This window comes from Rhinolophus sinicus, chromosome 14, assembly GCF_057876585.1.
Source record: "Rhinolophus sinicus isolate RSI-liver-muscle chromosome 14, RSI-T2T, whole genome shotgun sequence".
NCBI classification, from domain to species: domain Eukaryota; kingdom Metazoa; phylum Chordata; class Mammalia; order Chiroptera; family Rhinolophidae; genus Rhinolophus; species Rhinolophus sinicus.
Genome location: NC_142514.1, coordinates 45,057,803 through 45,081,463, shown reverse-complemented (window position 1 = coordinate 45,081,463; position 23,661 = coordinate 45,057,803). Strand labels below are relative to the sequence as shown.

Below are 23,661 nucleotides of genomic sequence, written 5' to 3'. Positions count from 1 at the left end.
TTGTTGAATATTTTCCCTTTCCAAAAATCTTGGACACCAGTCCCCATGAAGAATGATCATCACTTTCCAAACTACTGGGAGAACTGAAGGGAAGAAAGGAATACCAAGGCCAGGGATGACATATTGGGAAGACGACTAAAACTAACATGAAATTTTACTAGAATGAAAAAATATTTCTGAATGAATTGCCATATTAATTTTTTCTCCAAAAGGACAAAATAATATACGTCAAGCTCCAATATCTTAATACTTTGGGCAAAGGACAGGTTTTAAGGACTTAGTTTAATAAATGCAGTGTTAAAATGAGGTCTTCAGCAACTTCAATTTAATCTATTTTTTGTACAGTACAATGTTCCCAAAGGAACACATTCATCTAAAAGGCTTAAACATGAGAGATTTATTTTCTCTCAAACAAAACTAATTAAATTAAAATACTTTCTAAAGGCAAAATGATAGTAATATGTAGCTCACATCTTTCTAAATTTGATATAGTGGGAAAACAGTAAGATACTCCTTTGAATCCTAAATGATGACAATTTTGGAAAATACTGACTTCAAGGAAGTGAGCAGAGAAATATGTTTATGTGTTGCTCTGATTTTCAGTGTTTCTGTGGAAGTTGGTTCAATTGCTATAGGTTGGTTCATTGACCAGATGAAATAGGTGTCTGATGATAATTTCCTATTACCTGCAGGGCACAGGAAGGAATAAGTAACCGGAGGCAGAAGTGTAATCTATTTCTTAACAATTCATTAATATTGCAGGGGAATCATGTTTTCCTAGGAAGCTGAGGCATTACAGCTTAATTCTATTAATGGTATTGTTAGTTACATAAATAAATAGAACTCAGATGACCTGACCTAGAATTCCTTTTTCCAAGAACATCAGTGCATGCTATGAGTTAAGACATTCCCCAAATTAGTAATGCCCAGCTTAATGTTTGCTTCTTTCATAGGAACAATCTGATTAGAGCTCTACTCCAATTCCCTCTGTTACTGGAAGTTTTTTCTCTTGCCTTCAAGATATTTTCCTTGCTGCTTCTACAGACATAGGCACAAACCCAATCAATCACTAAAGGACTATATTAAAGTCCTTAACTCTCCTCCCTCCAACACCAGTTTCTTTCTTTTCCTTTTTTTAACATTTATCTTGTCCGTGAATCAGTCCTATAGAGGCAGGATTACAGCATATACATTTGGTAACTTTTAAAGCCTAACTCACATAGAGTCTAACACTGCCATACTTCTCAGCAGGATAGGTAGGTTGAATAGGTGCTCCTATATTTTTGTAATGAGGACACTGAGACTCACACACTCAGTCACTTGTACAAGGGTTCTACGTAAGGTAGTGGCAGAGTCAGAATCCAAACTCAAGTCTCCTGATCCCAAAGCTTCTAGCAGGTATGGGACCTCTGAAATGGGTGACACATATGTTCACCTTGATGCCACAGGCCTCCCGCTACTGCATTGAGTACTCATCCTAACCACCCACATCCCATCCCAACCACCTTCCTCCCCCTCCAAAATAATTCCCCAGCACCCAGTTCTCCCTCCAAACTCTACACAGTGCTGAAAGCAGAGAAAAATCCTATTCAAGTGTCACCTTTAAAAACTCTGCCTCACCAGTGTACTATTTTCTCAGTCATTTCCTTATGTATTTATGTAAGATACCTGTGTGAAGACATTCTTTCAATTAAAAAAATCTACACCTGTCAGATTGGCTAAGATCTGATAAAATCCAGTGTTTGCTAGATTTTTTGGGGAAAAGCCTTTCTTACATGCTGTTAGTGGGGCGGTATATTTGTATAACATTAAAGAAAGATAATTTGACATAAATTATGCAATAGATTTTATTCAAACAATTGCACAAAGACATATATAACAGCATGTTATAGTATTATTTGTACTGACATGAAAAATGATATACCATTCAGTGAAAAAGGTATGTACAATATGATTCTGTTTGTGTATATTAACTATAAAAATCTGTATTTGCACAGATGTATATGACTATACATGAGACAAATAGGAAAAATGGTAAGTTGACAGAGGTTACTTCTGAAGGAGTAGTATTAAAAAGTAAAAGAGGGAATATTATTTATTACTTTTACCTACACAATTAGATTTTTTTATGATTACATGCTACTTTAAAAACTTGTAAAAAAAAAAAAAGTATAATCTATAAGTAAAAAATGAGAAAAACAGCCATAAGAAGCAATACCTATGACAGCTCAGTATGTTAGGGAATCAACTAGAATTAAAACCTATTTACTAACCTAATGCTTTTGAATCACAGCCAGAAATATAAATAAGGATGAGCAATAAGATTCAGAGTCACAACAACTTTAAATTATAATATTTAAATATTATAATTTATTGTGCCAAATATTGAGTCTTCAGCTGAGAAATCATCCTATTCTCCTGTCCTCATTTTTTCAGGCACAGCTCTTGTATCTAGGTCAATCCCATTCTCTTAGCATTTAGAAGAGATGGATAGAGACAGAGACTCAAGCTGAAGGGCAGGAAGTACTATGAACCATGTAAGGCTCTTTCCTTTGCCCTATGGGGAGTCAAGGACACATTCAATGCTACTTGCATTGGTTGTCAAAATTGCTAGTTCCATCACTGAGTACACCGTTTTATTTCATGCAATTGGTGTGTAATCTGAATTGAATAGCAAATGGTTATATTTTCTACGATAAGGTACTTGGTACTTTGTCAACATCCTTCTATGACAAGAGCAAAAATTCACATCTAGATTCCTGATTAGATTTATATGATAGATCAACTAGGTAACTTTTAAAAAGCACACCTAGGCTCCACCTTCAGATTCTCATCTAGTAGGCTGGGATGAAGGGTTGTTATTTAGGTAAAGCTGTCCTACAATTCTGATACACAATCTTGGCTGAGAGCAACTTGTATAGCTAAAGAGATTTATTTGGTAAAAATTTTGGGAAAGGATTTACAGTGATGTTCCCCAGAACAGAGATCAGAAATACCTTCGGCTAAATTAGATGCTGAAGTTTGAGAAGCAAAAATTTAGATCCCAGAACCACAAAACATTAAGTTTGAAAAGTTCTTAAAGATATTGAGTCTTTCCCCTTCTACAGTTAAGAAATGACTAGAGAGATTAAGGGATTTATCCAACGAAAATCGTTACTTAAACAAGTATCTGATTACCTCAATAAATTTGATAAACAATAAAAAATATATCTAGTATTAGAAACCATCTCTCTAAAAAGATAATACATTTTCAACAAATAATAACTAATAATATTTGTTTTTCTATTCTGTCATATTTACTTTTGAATTTCAAGTTGATTACTTAAACATTTGAAAAAAAATCTATACTAAGAAGAGATATCAGAGCTAAATAAGGATTTTTATTTAGGATAATAACAAAAATAAATTCACATTATTTTTGTTATTATCCTAAATTAAAATTTATAGTTAATTTAGTATGATAATAGGATACAAGGTCAATATGTGAATATATGAAAATCAATTGTATTTCTATATACTAGCAAGAAACGAGAATGAAACTATAAAAATTCCACTCATAAGAGCATTGAAAAATATAAAATACATAGGACTACACTTAACTGAAAATGCAGAAGTTCTACATTGAAAATTATGAAACACTGCAGATAAATAATTAAATGGAGAGACATCATGTTCATAATTTGGAAGACTCAATATTGTTAAGATGTCTAGCTCCCTAAGTTAAACAACAGATTCAACACAATCTCAGCCAAAATTCCAGCAGGCTTTTTTTTTTTTTAATTAGAAATTTGCAAGTGGGTTCTAAGAGTCATATGGGAATTCAAAGGACCTAGAAGAGCCAAAACAATTTTGAAAAACAAGAACAAAAAGAAGACTTAGCACAACTTGAATGCAAGATTTGCTATAAAGCTATGGTGATCAAGGGAGTACAGTAATGACATAAATGATCAACAGATTAATAGAAGAGAACTGAGAGTCCAAATATAGACACACAGTTATATGGCCAATGCTTTTTAACAAAGGTACAAAGAAATTCAATGGGAAAGCAAAGTCTTATCAATGAATATTGCCAGAACAACTGGATACTCACATGACAGAAATAAACCTCAAACCCTATCTCAAACCATGTACAAAAATTAATTCAAGGTAAATCATAAAAATAAACATGAAAGCGAAAACTATATAGTTTTTAGAAAAAAAATAGGACAATATAGTTGCAACCTGGAGATAGGCAAGGATTCTTAGCTAGGATAATAACTATAAAATAAAAAAATGAATAATATGATTTCATCATAGCTAAGAACTTCTGTGCACAAAAAGATTCCATTAAGAAAAAAATAGACATGCCAGATTGAGAGGAAAGATACATAAATCATATACCTGATAAAGAATAGTATCCTGAATATACAAAGAACTCCTACATTCAATTATAAAAAGACAAACAACCTAATTAAAAATGGGGGAAAGACTTGAATAGACACTCCACCAAAGAATGTATCTGAATGGCTGCTAAATACAAGAAAAATGCTGAACATAATCAGTCATCAGGAAAATGCACATTAAAATACAAGGAGGAACTGCTACATACCCACCAGAGCAGCTATGGATGTGGAACCACTGGAATGCTCATATACTGCTAATGGGAATGTTTTATGGCCCCGCCACTTGGGCATCAGAGTTGGCAGGTTCTTTATAAGTTAAACTCACATATCCCATGTCCCAGTAACTTAGCCAAGAGGAGAAAAAATATTTGGCCTCAAAAAGACCTGTCACATAAATGTTCACAGCAGCTTTATTCACTATAGTCAAAACTCTGGGAAAAAAATCCAAATGTCTATTTGCAGGTATACTGATAAACAAAATTGTGGTAAAATTACACAGTGCAATACTATTCAGCAACAAAAAGCAACAAACTACTAATACACGCAACAACACACATGAAAGACATGCTGAGAAAAAGAAGCTGGACACAAAAGAGTACATACTGCATGATCCCATTTATATGAAGTTCTAGAATAGGAAAAACTAATCGAACATTAGAAAAAAAAAATCAATGCAGTGGTTGCTTCCCAGGATGTGGGTGGGAGGTTCCAATGGGAAAGGACATGGGAAGAGTTTCTGGGGAGATGGAAACAATAGACGTTAGGGTGGCATAGGTGTATACAATTGTAGAAATTGTACAGATAAGATCTGTGCATTTCATTTTAAGGCAATTTTTACCACACAAACTATAAAAATAGTAATAACTGAGTAGGGATTGGGTGCAGAGAGATATAAATGACATGCAAATGGCAGAATGCTGGTAACTGTTGAACTATATAGTAGCTATAAAAAAGAATTTCATTATATTATCTGTTTACTTTGTAGATGATAAAAAATATCCATAAGAGTGTTCTTTTTTTTTTTTTTCCTAACGGAGGAAAAACACACGTATGGGTATACTACCCCAGGTAAGGTTTTCCTGATAGAACACTTTTTGAGTTTTAATACTGAAACTTCATACAATCTACGTATTCCTTTCAAGATAGTATTTTTCAGTGAATGTGTACACAGAAAAAATGTATATATACACCCCCAACACAAAGTAAAACACTGTAAACACAATGTTGTGTGGGAAGTCCCGAGCTGTAGCCCCCCAGGTACAGAATCACCGAGAGACGTTTTGAACCACACCTTGGGTAGCAACAAGGAGCTGCAGTTTGGATGTTGGTGGAGTGAACAGAAACCATGTTATTGTACACAAAGCAACTATGTGTTCGCCATCATATTACCTGGTGAATCTGAAGCGGTATTAGTCACTTTACATCCTAACATGATTATGTGTTACCTATACACAATTATTTTTATTGTGCTTTTGTTATGTTTTAGGAAATTGGGGTGGTGGTGCTGATGTGTAATGCATAATTTTTCCTGACGTAAACTAATGAAAAATAGGCTCATGGCTACTGTTTTAGGGGAACATCTGAATTTCAGGTTGGATCACTGATTTTTGGCTTCCCTCTTAAAAACAATAATTAAAACACATATACACAACCAGGTTTTCGATGAGTTTAAGCAGTTATTTGATACCGTTAGTCAGTCAAACTTAGAATAAGAATTTCATCAACAGTTTTTTTTCAGGTTTTGTGCCTTAAGATTGCAAAGTGACTGTAAGTGATTCTCAATGTCTACGGTGAAAATAAAGCAAAATACAGAAATCAATTATATGTTGGGGCTGATATAAGGAAACCCTTCTCAATAACCTAAGACTTTGTCTTTGCAGACCGCACTTTAAGTATGGTCACTGCAATAGCAATGTGTAGGGCGGAGGGAAATGGGGAAGAGACTGGGAAAGGAAAGATCATAGGCCTGGAGAACTACATCCCAGTGGCATGTAAGACCCAAGGGAAAACTGCAGAAAAGAGAGGAGAGTCTTGAGAGACACCGCGGAAAACCAATTATTCCCTCCAAATGGGAAGTTTCTACCCTCTCATACATTCCTACGCCTATTTCTTATATTCTTTCCACAACAATCTAAGTTTCTTCCATTACCCTCATTTTTACTTTCGGCTTTCCTGGCACTTTCTCTCCATGAACAGTGGCTCACTGTAGAGATCTCACATAAAGCATTTGTAGAACAATAATGAGGACAGCAATAATAAAAACTAAATGATTGTTATTCTTCCAAAAGGTCAGTAAGAATACAGATCTTTAGCCTAAATACTTCAGCAGCATAATGACAATGAAGTGTGACTAAATGATTCAAAACTCTTCCCCCAACAAGCCAGAAACAGAAACAAAAATGGTAGAAATAGAGCTCAAAGACTTCACTGCAGGAAACACAGAAAAGAATGAGGTCACCCAATATAAGCTACCATGTTTCCCCAAAAATAAGGCCTAGCTGGACAACCAGCTCTACTGCGTCTTTTGGAGCAAAAATAATATAAGACCCGGTCTTATTTTACTATAATATAAGAGCAGGTCTAATATAATATAATAATATAATATAATATAATATAAAATAATATAATATAATATAATATAATATAATATAATATAATATAATATAATATAATGGGTCTTATATTAATTTTTGCACCGAAAGATGCATTAGAGCTGATTGTCTGGCTAGGTCTTCTTACATAGTATTTCCTGCAGCCTGAAAATAAAACCTTAGCTCTATAGTGGTACTGAGGGGAAATTTCTTAAATTGTGAAGTTCAGAGGGCAAGAACAACCTCAAGAAAAGATTATTTTACTTCTCTGGTTCTTGAGAGAGAGGTATAATTTCACTGACTGCATTCTTTTAAAGAATTCAAAGTGAAATTAAATTTTAAGAAGATAAAAAGAGTAGCATGGTGTTGTACCGTGAGAAACTACCTCAGATAGTTTAAACTTCTTCTGGATTAACTGCATTAACAGGAATCTACCAAAACTACAAAAGGACAAGAAATCCACTTATTACCTTCTAGAATCATTATTAATCCAGCACTCAATTACTTCAGAGCAAAGCCCATAGAGTCAGAAAAGCTAGTGTTTGAATGTTGATTCTACCCCTTTGTGTCTCAGTTTCCTTATCTGTAATATAGGGATTAAAATGGCACCACCTTTCATTGGGTTGTTGTAAAAGTTGAGAGCACATGGAAAAAATTTAGCACTGCCTTACAAATTATGTCAATGTTAGCTCAATTGCCAATACAGCTCCCCTACTCCCAAACGTTCTCTTAGTGAGTACATACTTTTGTAACTGAAATTGGACAAAATACAATGGATTACATAAGGAAGATGCTTTAGTAAGACACAGATAGCTATTGGTTACAATGCTGTAATGACCAGGGGGACTGCACTTTGAAGAAAGGAAAAACGTTGCACACACAGTGTAGGTCCCATGGGTGTTTCGTGTGTGGCACCAACCACTCAACCAGCACCACATTCTTCTGTTGACTTTCCAAGATGTGAATTAGGCTGTAGACTATTTTAAGAGTCACAAAATGGGGTGAATTTAGCTTTGCATATGGGAAGGTCATATTCAGGACCTGCTTATAATATTTATTTTTGTCAGGTGTGATCAACTAATATTTTAACTGCTTTATTGATATATAGTAGATATACAATAAATCACGTATTTCAAGTGTGAAATGTGATGTATTTTGACACTCTTGAAACCAATGCCACAATAAAAAAATTGGTCAATTTATTTTTGCATTTTTAGCTATTATAAACCTATTATGTTAACAAAACTGTAGGAAAAATAATTTTATTGCAATTTTGAAATCTGTTGCTTTCTGCTCCTTAAACTAGTGTTTCTACAATGGGATATTTTATTGCATGAAGTCTCTTAGGGCATTACTATTTTTTAAGAAGTACACTTTATAAAACTACATCCATGTATGATAATAATCTAAAAGAGTCAATCTAAGGTGACAGAAGCTTTTGACTATGAATTAGAAAGCATGTTATCTATGGATGCACAAAAGATAGTGATTTATTTACTTGTACTATGCTCCTAAATCACATCTAAGTCTTCCAAAAGCTTTCAAAAATTATTCACTGGCAACAAACAGAGAGTGAAAGATCAACTGCTGGGACTGTGGTGGGAAAGGCCATCAGGCACGAGTCTTGTCATGCAGCAGCTACGTGGACTGGTATCAGTCATTGAACTTTTATGGTTTCAATTTCTTTTTTTAAATAAATACTACTAGACAATGATATCTGAGTTTACCTGTATTTGTGTGTCTTTACCCTTGGCAAATATGGGAAATATTCATGTTTTTTACTTTTAATGGGTTCTTAAATAAACATACAGAGGCCTGACAATTAAGTTCGCGAACTTGTTGCAACACAGTTGCTAACCTTTTTTTTATATCAGAGGGATTGTTCATTATGAATTTGTACCAACTGGACAAACAGTTAACCAAGTTTACTCTTTGGAAGTGCTGAAAAGTCTGCGTGAAAAAGTTAGATGACCTGAACTTTTCGCCAACAATTCATGGCTCTTGTATCACGACAATGCACCAGCTCACACGGCACTGTCTGTGAGGGAGTTTTTAGCCAGTAAACAAATAACTGGATTGGAACACCCTCCTGACTCACCTGATCTGGCCCCCAATGACTTCTTTCTTTACCTGAAGATAAGGGAAATATGGAAAGGAAGACATTTTGATGACATTCAGGACAGCAAGGGTAATACAATGACAGTTCTGATGGCCATTCCAGAAAGAGTTCCAAAACTGCTTTGAAGGGTGGACTAGGCACCGGCATCAGTCCATAGCTTCCCAAGGGGAGTACTTCGAAGGTGACCATAGTGATATTCAGCAATGAGGAGTATAGCAGTTTTTCTAGGATGAGTTCGCGAACTTAATTGTCTGACCTCCTAAAGGAGTACACACGCAAAATAACAAGATTTAGTTTTGGCTGTCATGCAAGTAAATGTTACAAAAGGAATGTACTTCCTCTTTCTTGAAGGACGTGGGAGCCAGACATGACACAGCTCTCCATGCTAGCCCCATCAGTTGTGCACTTCTTGTACCACCCACACTGTTCCTTCTGGCTGCTTCTGTAACCTGACAAATCACTGCAATTCCCCGCAAAGCACTAACAGCTCTCTCTTCCCACACTTGCACTGTAGGGAGGATTACAAATAAATCCCCCATTCATATGACAGCACCATGCCCAGGCCTGTGTGTTTTCTGGGACTAATTGCTTAGGGAAAGCCAATACTCTAGTGCAAGTCTCATTCCAGTCTACATGGTAATTATATGCTAACATCTTTTGAAATTAATTCAGAACTCCCCACACTAGCATCTCGCAGTAAAGGGCAAAGAAGCTGAGATTTAATCACATTGTCTTCTGGGGGCTTAACGTAAGATTTCTTTTATACATGAATTGGGCCATCGATCGACAGAACTTGCTGACTGCTCTTCCACTGTAACAATGCAGCCCCACAGCAACAAAACTGCTGGCGAATGTCGGGCCAAAAGTCAGTCACAGGGCTCTAGGAGAGATGCTGAGTTTCTGACTTCAAAGAGGCCACAAGGTATGTTCGAATATTCTACTTCCTATAAATTAGCCTTAGCTTGGGGCTTAACAGAAGTCAGATCAACTATAAATAAGAGGAGGCTGTGAGCAAAGTAACAACATAACTATAACAGCAAAGCAATAATGAGAAATAATATGAGCAAATGATGGAGTTGTAAAAGTAATCAAGACGCGCACAATTTTACTTCAATTGGAGAAACCACAAGAATAAACGGAATGTGGGTGGGTAAGCAAATACACGGACGTGCTCTCATCTGGAAATCTTGTAAGTATAATCTAAAAGCCCACTGTAAATTCCTGCGACATAATGCACTGTCCTTCTACCATCTAATACACGGCAATATCCAAAGAACACCTATTATAACACTGGCTTTCGCTTCCTGGCATTCATCGTTGAATTAATTTCTTCTTCTCAGGTTCAAAAGCACACTGGATTTAATATCACGTCATATACAAATTCCTCACATGTCATAGAGACATGACTGAAATTTTTTCGCAGCAATGAGAAGAAACAGGGAAATGGTTCCCACAGGAGTTTTTTTTTCCCGTCATTCCTGACCCGGAGCCAAAAGTCACATGAGAAGATGGGTTGTAACTCCTTAAGAATCCAGTATGTGCAATTTCACATTCTCTCAGCTTTTCAAGATGCTGCACTGAGTTATTGAGGAGTAAGAAGACGGTTGTCCTCTGGGACATACTTTCAGAGACAAACGTATTAATATAAACAAACTGAAATACATAAATCCATGCAAAAGTGTTATGTTATAAATAATATCAGCTGAAATGTATTAAGGTCTTATTATGTGCCAGACACTGTGGCAAAACTTGACATTATGTTCTCATTAATTCTCATAACTCCCTTTGAGGTTGATGCTATATAATCACTAGAGTGTAAGCTCTATGAGAACAGTTACCATTGATTTTGGTCATCACTGTAAAAATCAACACCTTTCATGTGCTGCCTCCAAATGACAGATGCACAGTACAATACTTGCTGAATGAATAAACAATTTCCATTCAATAAAGGAGGCAACTGAGGGTGAGAGTAGATAAGGAACTAGCCAAACACATGTGACTCTAGAATCTGTGTTCAAATGTATTTTTATTTATTTTCTTGTTAAACAAGGGAACCAGTGGGAGGGGACGGGCATTAACTTATTGACAGGTTTAATCTTCTTCCTCTTTCTATCTCTGAATGAAGATAAAGTTGCTGAGTAGCAACAAAAGGGCCAAGTTCAGAAAGTCAAAGGAAGGAATAGGAAGGGTCCAATATGGCAATTTGTTAATATTCTTCTTCACCCAGGAGAGCTCTTCTAACCTCTAGCCTAGAAAACAGGTATCTGAAATTTCTGTCTGTGAGGGAGCAAATGTGAGCTCATTAACAGTCGCATGTGCCATGCACTATGTTAATGCATCTCATAAACAAAACAAAACAACATAAAATGCAGCTAATAACCAATTGAGAGAATTGAGGTAAGTTACAGTAGGTCTTCTAAGTCCAGGGCTCATTGCCCTCGGCAGTGCTGACTTCTGTGTATGGCCTGTACAACACTTTCATTACTCTGCAGCCACAGGTCATTTACTACCCATATTGAATAAAATGTCAGCAGAGAAATAAAATACCAGTGCCCCTGTTGGTCTGGATCCCAGAGGCCATTCCATCTTGAGTTTTAATAAGGTAGAGAGAATAGAACTAGAACATGTTACAAGTTATAGCCTTTGGAACATTTCCATATACCATACAAGATAGGAAATCTGTTTCTAGGTATGTATAACACAACAAAATGACTTAATATACACGATTCCCTAAAGATTAGACAGAGCATCATAAATCAAAATTCTCATGGATTTAAACACATGGGGTTTGGTTGAAGTACCATGGGGAACACAGCATACTTCAGTGGTTACAGCATGGATCTTGGAGTCTGGCAAGCCTGGGTTCTTACTGAAACCTAGTAGTGTAGTATTAGGCAAGTAACGTATGCAATTTTGTTATCCATAAAATGGGGCTAATAATAGTACTTACCACATAGCGCTCTTAGGAATATTGACTATAAATGTGTGAGTGCAAAGGTAGAGTTCCAGTAAATTAGCTTTTGATTTCATTATTATTACCATCATCACTTTAGTCTCATCTCTGAAGAGATCTCTAAATATCAGCCAAAGGTAATAAACTTGAAGCAATGAATTATATTAGTTCCATACTATCACCTTTGGTTTTTATTAATTTAATGATTATGTTACTCAGTGCTGCTACCCAATATGGGTCCCTTACATAAAGCTATATCACAAAAGAACAAGAAAAGTAATTCCAGAAGTGACTTCTTTGTGGAAATAGGTTCTAGATGAAGAGAAACTATTGGGGCTTAAAAGAAAGAGGTGATACTAATGGTCTCACAGTTGTATCTGACCAGCTTTGGCTATAGATATTATTAGGCAATGAAATTATTCAAGACTGTGAATTCTATTCTGAGTCAGTCTTAAGAGGAAATCATAAAATGCAAAATCAGTAAGCCCTCATTTTAAGTAAGCAGTCTGACATTTGGTGCCTCCGTGATTTGGTTCCCCTTAATGTTCAAGTGTTGGAGCATTTTATCCAAGAAGTCTTAGAGCGCACACTGGTTAACGAAGAGCAAAGAAGTCAAACTGCCTGATATTGAATCCCAACACCATCCTTTACTTTGTCACCTCACCAGTAAAAGAGGTTGCTGGGTCTGATACTGAGTATCTACTAGCTGCTGTTGTTAGTACTATTATAGCACATTTTGTTGTACAATGATTTTGTCGTGCCTACTTCTTCTAGACTGAAATATTTGAATGAAGGGATTGGATATATTCATCTCTTTTTCTGTGTCCGGTCCTAAGAGATACTCAAAAATTAGCTGAATGAATGAGTGATTGAACAAGCAAATGAATATCAAACTAAAATAAACTCAGAACAGCAACCCTGACTTTAAGTTTAGGGAAATAAGAATAACCGTTTAGTTTATCGATAGTAATTAGCAGAGGATTAGTCATCTCCTTAGCTTCTCTTATCTCTACTCTGTTCCTAAATAAGGAATCTATGGGGCCTTAACCCACATCACTAGCGTCACATATACTAACCATTCCCTGCCAATCAGATCCCAAGCTTTCATTAGCTCTAACACCGTCCCCCAAAACTAAATAACAACCACAAAAGCAAATGTCATACTTATGGTTAATTCAAAACTCAAAGAGAATTTTAATAAATATTAACAATGTTTGATTAATACATTAACACATTAGGTTTGAACTTTTTTGAATTGATATTAAAAACATGGCTTACTCTTTTAATATATTTCCATGAGATTTTATTTAAGGGCTCCTAAATTATTTTGAGAGATTAGGTTTTACTCAAGCAGCAAATGACATGTGCTAGCAACAATATGTTTTCCTTGCTTTGAAAAATGATTTTAAATAGTTGAAAAAAAAATGGTTACCATTCTTCCTCTTCACCTTATTTTACCATACACTATCCTGTGCACCCCTTCGCCTCACCAAAAGAGAAATAAAAAAATATATGCCCCTCACCTCTAACAGCTCATCTCCTATACGCATTCGTCCATCCATGGCAGCAGGTCCTTCTGGGTTGATTCCCACCACAAATATGCTCATGCGTGACCTGTCTTTATTACCAGCGAGGCTGAGTCCAAGTCCATTCTTATCCTTTTCAAGTTCAATAATGTGCAATTCTCCAGGCAGATCTGCATACCTTTGCTTGATTTTTTCTATTGAAAAAAAAAAAAAAAGAGGTAAAAAGGAAATTGAATAGAGCAGTTGAATCTATATTACAGAGATGTCAGCATTTCCCCATCCTTACTGTGATCCCTCTACAAAGAATGGTTCCTTTTTTGAGAATGAAGTGCTCAAGGTCATTCATAGCCTTATGTACAGGTTATGGTTAAGAATTATTTTATCTTTATCTATGGTTAGTTCACCCAGAAAACCTTTCCTGATTGTTCAGGGAAACACTGACCTAGACTTTCCATGCATTATTTTCTTACCTAAGACAGTCAAAAACAATGTGGTGGAAATCTTGGCCTCCCTGTATCCCCTCAAAGAGAAAAGAAAAAAGTTGGGGGTGAGGGTAAACAAAGGATATTTACTAAGTACCAGCTTTGTGCCAAGTAAGGTGTTTGGTTTTCAAGATATCGTGCTGAACAAAACAGACATGGTTTTCCTATTCTCACAGACTTGCAGTCCAGCAGGAAAGAAAATTAACAATTAATTCCAAATAATTATATTTATTTTAAGTATACAAAGGATACAGAATAATAATGGGATGTATATGAGTAAAAACAGGAGGAATTAAGAGTATTGGTTTAGCTGTCAGTTCTGAATTCAATCTGCAAATTTACCACTTACTCAACATCCAGGAATTAATACATTAGTTTATCTCTATGGAATTCTACTTCACCTGTAAAATGGGCATTGGATTATCCACTTCATGAATGGTGGAAAAATGAACTAAAATACACATTAAAAAAACGTAATGGTTTATGGATTATAAATATTCTATAATTCTCTTATTCAATCTTCAATCTTACTTGCTACCTCCATTTTATGGTCTAAATGACCTCTTTTAGGATTTGGCTGACTATGCTTCATTTGTGTTGGTTCTGTGTGACAAAATCACATTAGCAGATCACTGTGGGAAGTGAGAGTGCTTTAAACACGTACCCCACACAGCACCAGTTCACAGGCCAGTTGTGCTGCCAGGGTGAAAAGATTTGATGTCTACCGCTGTGGTTGTGACACAATGATCTCAGCAGCAGAATAACAGACTGTAGAATAGTAGATTGTGACTGTACTGAAACTCTATGTTTAGCGTAATGCTCCACTTATATTATGTTCACTGTCCTTAGGAGGAAAACTTGTAAACTGAAAGCTTAACTCAAATAATTATCTTAAGGAGGAGGAGGAGGTGGGAAGACAGCCTAGTTCAATGTATCAGGCTTAACTAGACTTAACAAACACTGCTTTATAAGAGCGTAAATAAATTTACACTTGACAACTTAACAAAATACAGTAAAATAAAGGACTTGTACTATAGCAAAATGGTCCTCTATGTAGGAAAAAAATAGGTCATATTAATAGTCAAGTAAATAAACTCAAAACTATTTTTCTTGCTCAATACCAAGAAAAAGACACTATGTGGGGACTTTAATAAACAGAGACACACATGTGTTACCCTCAAGATACTCACACAGTAAAATCGGGGAAGCAAATAAATATTAAATAACTACAATTATTTAAATAGAAATTCCAACCACCGCAAGTGCTGGGCACTGAATAAAGACTAATTTATTAGTGAATTAGGTCAGTGTATAAATACTAAATTAATTGTGCTAGCAATAATTGCTTTTAGGGTTCTAAGAACTGAGATGGCTAGGAGGGATTTCATGGAAGTAGAATTTGAGAAGGGTTTTGCTTAAAGTGTAGAATTTGGTTATGTGAAGAGGGATCCTGGTAGGTGGAATGGCAAGTGGAAAAGCATATATGCAGATGGGATAAGAGGAGAATGCGAGCCTGTTTGGCTGAGAATTGAAAATTCTTTGGGTTAGTGGATGGGTGATAAGAAATAAGTGTAACGTTAAAAGGTTAATTGATAGATTATTTCCCAATTTAGGAATTCTGCAGAGGTGCCCTCGGGTCCCCCAGGGATGGAGCCCTAAGAGGACACTCTACTTAAGACCTCTGTCCCAGATTCAAGCAAAGTAGTGATGTTTTCATCTTCTTTGTTTATTGGATTTACAGGGTACGGCAGTTAAGAAATGATATCACAGCTGAGCAAACAAGATAAAAGAAAATTTTTAACACATTCCTCTCTGAAAATGATAAAGCAGAAAAATATATTTTTTAAAAAGATACTGAAGACTTTAACAACACAATAAGCTCAAGGTATTAGATATAAAAAAACTTTACATATGACAGAAACTACACATATGGAGGAGGCAGAACACACAAAAACAGGTTGTGCATTAGGTCATAAAAGCAACTTCGATAACTCCCAAAGAATCAATATCACATAGTCTGTGTCTCCGAATATAATGCAGTAAAATTATTTTTAAAATTTTAAGTTCAAAACAAAAAGATAGCTTTAAAACTCCCTGTGTTTAGAAATAAATTAATGTTAGTAAAACGCCCAAGATTTAAAAGGGAAACAATTAAGGAAATTAAGAAATACAGTAGTCACACTGAATAAAAAAAATCATAATTCTAGATGTCAAACTTAAAAATGGCTAAAATGCTAACTTTGTTGTGTATATTTTACCACAATTAAAAAACAAAAACAAACCTATCCATAGGCTTTAAACACCCTTGAAAAATTAGTTCCCTTATCAATATCCCACCAAAAGACTAATTTATAGGTTTATTATCCTAAATTTTTGAAATCAGCAGCACTATTTTTCTGACCAATGTTTGTTATGATACTACTAAATCCCATTTTTTTAAATTGACAAATATTGGTCGAATCTAAATTCATATCAGGCTTGTGACACAAAGGGCATACTATGGAATATATTTTCAAGGACCTTAAAATCTATCATTGGAGACAAGCATACATAAGACTAACTATAATTTAGAGAGATAAGAGCTATAATAAAAATATCAGCAGCTGAAATCACCAATCTATTTTACTGATTTGTCAGGAAAACCAGCTAATATTTGCAAACTACACTGAACATTATAGATTTTCTAGCTACTTTCAATTTGTTGGTCAGATGTACCTTCTATGCATAATGCCAAAAACTTCATTAGTTGACATTTCTAATAATCCAGCATCCACCTTCTTACAACTTTATTTGCCTAAACACTAACGAATGACTTACTCAGTTTTCCTAGATGTTGTCATCATCATTATTATTATTTATGGGAGAAGGGGGTAAGCTCAACAGGATAAAGCTCAGCAAAAAAGCAAATCCTAGAACCATGAAGAGTTGAGCATGCTTGAACGCATTAAGAAATTATTTTAATTTATTGGAGACTTGCTAAGTTGCAGAAACTATGCTAAATCTTTCAATAAATTTTTTTCTTTTCATGCTAAAAACCACCCTATCAAGTAAGAATTGTCATCTCTGCATTCTAGAAGTGAGAAATAACATCTCTGATGGTAATTGAATAACTTGCCAAAGATCACCCAGCTAGTAACTTATATAATAAGGATATGAACTCAGTTTTGTCTGTCTGTCTTCACAGTACTATCTTAAAATATCTTTTCAGATTTCTTATTTCTTTCTACTCTCTATCCTAGAACATAAACACCATGAGGTTCCTTGTATATCCAGCTCACTGCTGTCTTCTGCATCTAAAACAATGCTTAGCATCTTCTAGGTGAATAATATGTGCCATGTATGCTTGTTGAAAGCATGAACAAATGGTTTCCAAGGTCTTCTTCAATTGCTATGCCATACTGTTGAGCCAATGCCCCAAACAATGCAACAAAAAAGTGATTGAGGCCTAAACGCATTAGACACATAAAATGTTTTCAAAGACAATGCACTCTTCCAGTTATAAGAAGTAGAAAAGAATGGTTTCTTCTTTAGATTTGTATTCAAAAGTAACGAAATCCATTAGGACTACTGGAAAAACAAATTACTATGTGTACATTATCTTTTGAAACGGACTATTAAATAAACTGAAGAAACTTGAAAGCAAAAAGGTTTATCATTTTTCAGTGCATCATAAAACAGGAAGAGTAATAAGACAATAAAAATGCCAAATGCTCTGTTCACATACTATAGTTCAAGTCCTTCTTTACCAAATCATGTTAAATTTCTCCAACAGCATTTTGAAAAATAAAAATGACTTCAAGTTCTCCCTCAGTTAAAGAAGTTATCTTAAGAATCCTCACATTATCATATTACCTCTTTACATAAAAGAAACATTTCATAGCTTCTCATGTCATTGAATCCTCCCCACACCTTTGCACACACCTCCATTTGCGGGTTAGTGTATTGATACTCAGAGAGGTAAGGTGATTTGGCTAGTGCTTGGGCCAGGTCTACTGACCCTGCTCTCTTCATCACACCACAGCTATTACTTAGACTGGCAGAATTTTTGATAATAAGAGGTTCCCTTAAGGGAGCTGAAACAATGGTTCCCAGGCCCAGTCTCCTTAGATAATTTGCCAGGCTGGCTATCTGAAAATCATCCTTAGAGCCTATAAAACAGAATCATGACTGGGCTCCACCAGCTGAGATTCTGAGCCAGTGAGTTTTCAGGTCAAGTTCTCTTTGAAACAAGGTCCTTAGATGATTTTCATGTGTAGCTATATGTCTGTAAATAATCTCCCCTGCAATGCAAAATTTTTTTCTACAGTGATCACGACAGTCAACCATAAAGACCACAGTAACAAAATTGAAGGCAGCCTTTACATAGGCCTTTCACAAAACTAATCTAATATGGTGACTATTTCTGGCTCCACAATCATGCTCAGGATTAAATAAGAAATTTGTTTTAACGATACAATTGACTACTTTAGAATCTCAATCTCAATCTTTCTACCTTTGTCTCCAACCTTCCCAACATGTAGCTGCCTCTCCCTCCCTCTCAGATCTCATACATTTTCTGTGATTTCCATTACCAGTGATTTCTACTCTGTAGGTATAGTAAAAGGTGAACTAGAATTTCAAAAGGAGAAAAGGAAAACAAAGTGTGAGGCGGGGGAAGCAGAACTGAAATCCCATCTTTGAATAATCATGACAGCGCACGCCACTTTAACTCAGAATTTAGGAAAGAAATCACAGTAGCGCTCCTCCTGGGAACGGCTGAGTCAGCACACACTGTCCTGCAGCACCAAACGTGTGGCTCCAGGCAGGGTAACCCCACACTGCCTGGCATTTGCTCTAAGGGCTGTCGTTTCCATGGCAACCAGTAGTGGGGGCGGGGATAAGAGGGAAGACTAAATATAAAGAGAATGGTTTTCTTCAAACATTGCAATTTCACTAAAAGTACATTATAAAGTGAAATAAGAAATATTAATTTAGGGGTGGGGGAAAAAAAGAAATATTAATTTATTTGAAGCCAATGAGGGTCTTTTCTAAAATTAAAGAGAAAAAATCCAAAGCACACACATACACACACACACACACACACACACACACACCCTTATATAAGTACTAGCTTTTAGCAACAAAATATGAAAAGTGTTATAATGATCCAGGATCTAACTATACCCATTATTGGCATTTCCAGGGAATATTTGTAATAAACAGCCAATTTTTTATACAGATTTTCATTGACTTTCACAGTGTGCAATCAAGTGGCCGTAGTTCCTATCCCCAATAATCTAGATGCCCTTCTATTTCTAAATAAAATCCAGAAATGAGGATGTCAGTAACCTACTTCCTTTGGCACCAGGTTTTACTTATATACATCGGAATGAACATAGAAAAACTGGAAAGAGTCTTTCTGACTCAGCTGAACAGTCACACTTGTTTTAAACATGGATTTTCTAGCCTCATAACAATGTTATCTGAAGAAAGGAATCCCAAATTGCTCATAGTTCTATATCAAAGCATCAATGTCTTTTCCTTGTCAAAGAAAGCCAATAAGATTTCTCCAGTATGGTCTCAGGGTATTTTCCTAACATCATAAGATATTAGGTGTTGCTAAGTAACAAAGCCTTTCTTCCAGGAAAGAAACTTAATGCAAGTCATTGCCCGGTATTTTAATAGAAAATGTTCAACACACTGGAATAATGACCCAATACAATTCCAGAAGCATTTAGTTACCTGGTGTGTATCCAAATAATAAACAATAATACAGAAAAATATTTCAATACATTATCTTATACATTCAATATAATAATCCCACTTTTAAATAACCAGGTTATGATAAACCCCTCAATCTAATTTTCTTATGCAGTAACCGACTGTAATTCTCTGAGAGTTGATCAGATCAGGACATGTAGATTTAAAAAGTAAAAACATATGAAAGAAAACCATAAAACAGCATATGAACTCTAGTAGTAAGGAGCAACTCTCAAGTGAAAGCTCACCCCAAATAGAGAAAATAATGAAAACATGTCAGTGTAAACAAGCTACATTTGGCATGACAACAAATAAACTTTCTTCCTTAATATAGTAGATATTTTTGCCTGTATAAATTTGATAATATGGTTAAGGACCTATAGGTAGAGATTAACTGAAACACAAACATGTGAGAACTACTGCTAAGTATAACAATAACAGCTAGATATTGTTCTAAGTAAGCACTTTACTACAGTTTAATTCATTGAATCTTTGTTAAAAACTCCACATGGTTGGTATTATTCCCAGTTTTACAGATGAGGACGCTAAGGCACAAAGTAGGTAGATAACTTGTGCAGTAACATAGCTAGTGAATGGTGAAATTGAGATTTGAAACCAGAAAGATGGAGTCCATGATCTTAGGAGAAAGTCAGAATTAAACAAAAAAGTATTATATACAAAACTTGGGCGGGGGGGAAGAGAAGTTAAGTAATTTCCTTCCTTTCTTTCACAAAAATTCAATCCATATTAGATATAAGAATGGGAAAGAAAATCAACCATAAACTTAAAGTGACAAATTCAGGCAGCTGATTAGAACAAAAATCATTAAGATTACTTCCTTAAGAGACTACAGAGTGAGGGAAAAAAGCCTCAACTAATAATGAAAATCTAAAATATTCCCATTAGATGAATCAAAGTTAAATAAATCAATATACAGTGAGCAAATTTTAAACACAAGATACTGTATTAATATTAACTGAATTTTCATTGGCACTATGCTGATCCCTTTGCATATTTGGTGTTATGAAATATAATCCTCAAGATGCCCATTTACAGTAGAATGGATAAACAAATTGTGACATATTCATACAATGGAAGCTTATTCAACAATGAAAAACAACCAGTGCGATAGGAAGCATTAGTAATGGTTTGAATACTAGAAATGTACCGTTGAGTGAAACAAGATAGAAAAGTATATAACACATGATTCAATTTTTATCAAGTTCAAAAACAGGTAAAGCTAATCTATCATTTTAGAAGTCAAGACAATATTGACCTTTGAGAAAGAGGGAAGAAATAGTGAATTAGAGGGAGCACAAAGTGACTTCTAGGTGGTAGTAATGTTCTGTTTTATATCCTGGATGGTGGGTGGAAATTTATCAAAGTGTAGTACAGTTTTCTGTTTGTATATAGTTCAATAAACTTATTTTTTAAAAAGAGACTTAACAAAATAATGTGAAGACTGACTATAAAAACACATTTGGAGACAATAAAAAATTTGATTATGAGTTATATATTAGATAAAACCAAAGAATGATTGTGTTAGGTACATTAATGATATTGTAGTTATATTTTTAGAGATGCACATGTGTGGGTGAAATTACATGATGTCTGGAAATGGTTTAAAAATATTTTAGTAAAGGAAAATGAAGGATAGGTGAAACAAGTACAGTAAAACCTTTGTAATTATTGAATCTGGGAGAATAATAGATGGGAATACACTGACTGTTCTCTTCATGTTTGAAAATTGTCACAACTAAAAAAAACCCTCTTACCAATCCTACAAGATAAAATCATCCCGTCTTACAGATGATGAAACTGAGGCTCACGGAGGTTATGGAACTTGCCGAAACTCACATTTAGTAATTGGTAGACCTGGGGCTCAGATTTGTGTCTATCTCATTCCAAATCCCATATGCTTACCCACCACACAAGGAAGATTTTTAAAAAGCATGCTATGTTCACATCTGCTAGAGTGGCAGAAGGGAAGTCTAAAACCTGCATAGTCCTTTTGGAATTTACAATTTAGGGGGAGGCATGGAACACATAGGCAATCACCAGAACCAGCCTTTGGACGTTTAATGTGGCAGCAATACACATAGGATGGCTTGCAGAGGGGAGAAGAGGAAACAGGAAGACCAAGAGGAATACTATACAAATAGAATGGTGGACAAAGAATGAGAGGCAAAGCTGTCATGTGGTAGCAGAAAACAATTTGACAGAAAAAATCAATAAGTCCTATGAACTACTCGGATGTCTGGGGTAAAGGAAGGGGAAGGATAACAGGGAAACTGAGGTCTGATTCTTAGAGACAAGGAGTGAAGGAAAAAGAGGTGACAATTTAGTTTGAATGAGCTGCTTTGCGGTATCAACAACACAGAGCTGCTGAATTTGACCGGAAGTTCAAGGATGAAGGGGAAGATAAGCCTGGAACAGCTGCTAGGTAATGCAGAGATGGATGAAACACTTTGAACAGTGTTTGACAATAAATGAGCACTCAACTGGGGGGAGGATGGTTCAAGGGAGAACAGGAAACCCAATCATTTAGGATACCATTACTATGCAACCAAGAGTGGTAAGAAATGGATATAATATAGGTTAATGGGTCAGTTGGAATAGAAAAAGGAACTCAAGGAGTCAGACAAAAAGAGTAATAGCTAACTTCATTCTATTTATTCATTTAAAAAAATACTGAATGCTTGCTCTGGGCCAGGCATTAGACTACTTACTAAGGATATAATGGTGAATTAAAAGAGAGAGGGAAAAAAAAGGTTGAATTAGGTACTATCAGTCTAAGACATTCCAAATATGATTGGAATCTTTCAGTCACATAACAGCAGACTAGGAAAGCTTCACCTTCGGAAATCAGTACCTAAATTCCTAATCCCATTTGGTTTGGAGAGGGAAAGAAACCGGTCCAGAGCATTCACAATAAAGGATACCAAGGACCATAGAGGTTAATTGCAAACCCATGGCAAAACCCAGAATAAAATTCAATAGTCCTCCTTAATTAGGCCAGTTTCACTATTCTTAGTCTCACATATTAGGGCAATTAGGCCAGGTCTAAGCTGAAGTCAGAGGTGGGCTATTTTTATCTCTCATTTTCACAAATCTCATCCCAATTTTTTCTTTATTTCATGCTGGGAGGAAACTGACCATTCTGCCCAATTCCTCTGATGATGAAGGATGTGGCGTAAGGTCATCATTCATTGGGGGAGATGTAGTTGGCAAATGATCTATCTACAAAGTACAAATTCACTGACCACCTATAGGCTTAAAACATAAATTGGTTTAATACAGAGAGAGGAAAGTTTATCCCCCCTAATTAGGGAAGATGGTCACATCTACACCCATGTTCAAATACATAGGCTCACACCTTCAGTCTTCATGGATATGTCCAGTGAGGCCTTTCTGTAAGAGCCCCATTATACCCAAACCAGTGTTTCCCAAAGTGTGGCCCATGGATCAGCAGAGGTAGTGCTGTCTAAGATGCAGTTGCCTGGGCTCCATGTCATATCTATAAAATCGAACTCTTGAGATGCAGCCAAGGAATCACCATGTTATTTTTTAAAAAAACTATATCTATGTAATTCTTATACACACTGAATAATCCTGCCTACAAAACCTAAGGTAACTCCATATCCAAGATCAAAATGCCTTTATGGACCTTAGAGATGCCTGAAAACAGGAAAAAAAGGTGTTTGACTATTACTGACCTCAGGTTTTTACTGAGTCTTGAGAGAAACCAGTCAAGACATTCCGGTTTTGAAAAAAGCCAAATGTAATTTGTAAAACACTCTTTAAAATCACCTGTACATTTTAAATATCAGCAGACTAGAGAATATGGTTCTTTAATCACCATGAAAGCA

General features: G+C 35.5%; 1 protein-coding gene across 8 annotated transcripts in view; it reads right to left on the bottom strand.

The window, feature by feature from the left end:
- PATJ (PATJ crumbs cell polarity complex component) overlaps positions 1 to 23,661 on the bottom strand; it is a 301,329-nt gene that overhangs the window by 118,880 nt on the left and 158,788 nt on the right. For all 8 annotated transcript variants that reach the window (XM_019731220.3, XM_074334813.2, XM_074334815.2 and 5 more), the window contains one exon: positions 13,569 to 13,765. In XM_019731220.3, the coding sequence (XP_019586779.3) occupies positions 13,569 to 13,765 (197 nt within the window). The remainder of the gene's footprint in view (positions 1 to 13,568; positions 13,766 to 23,661) is intronic.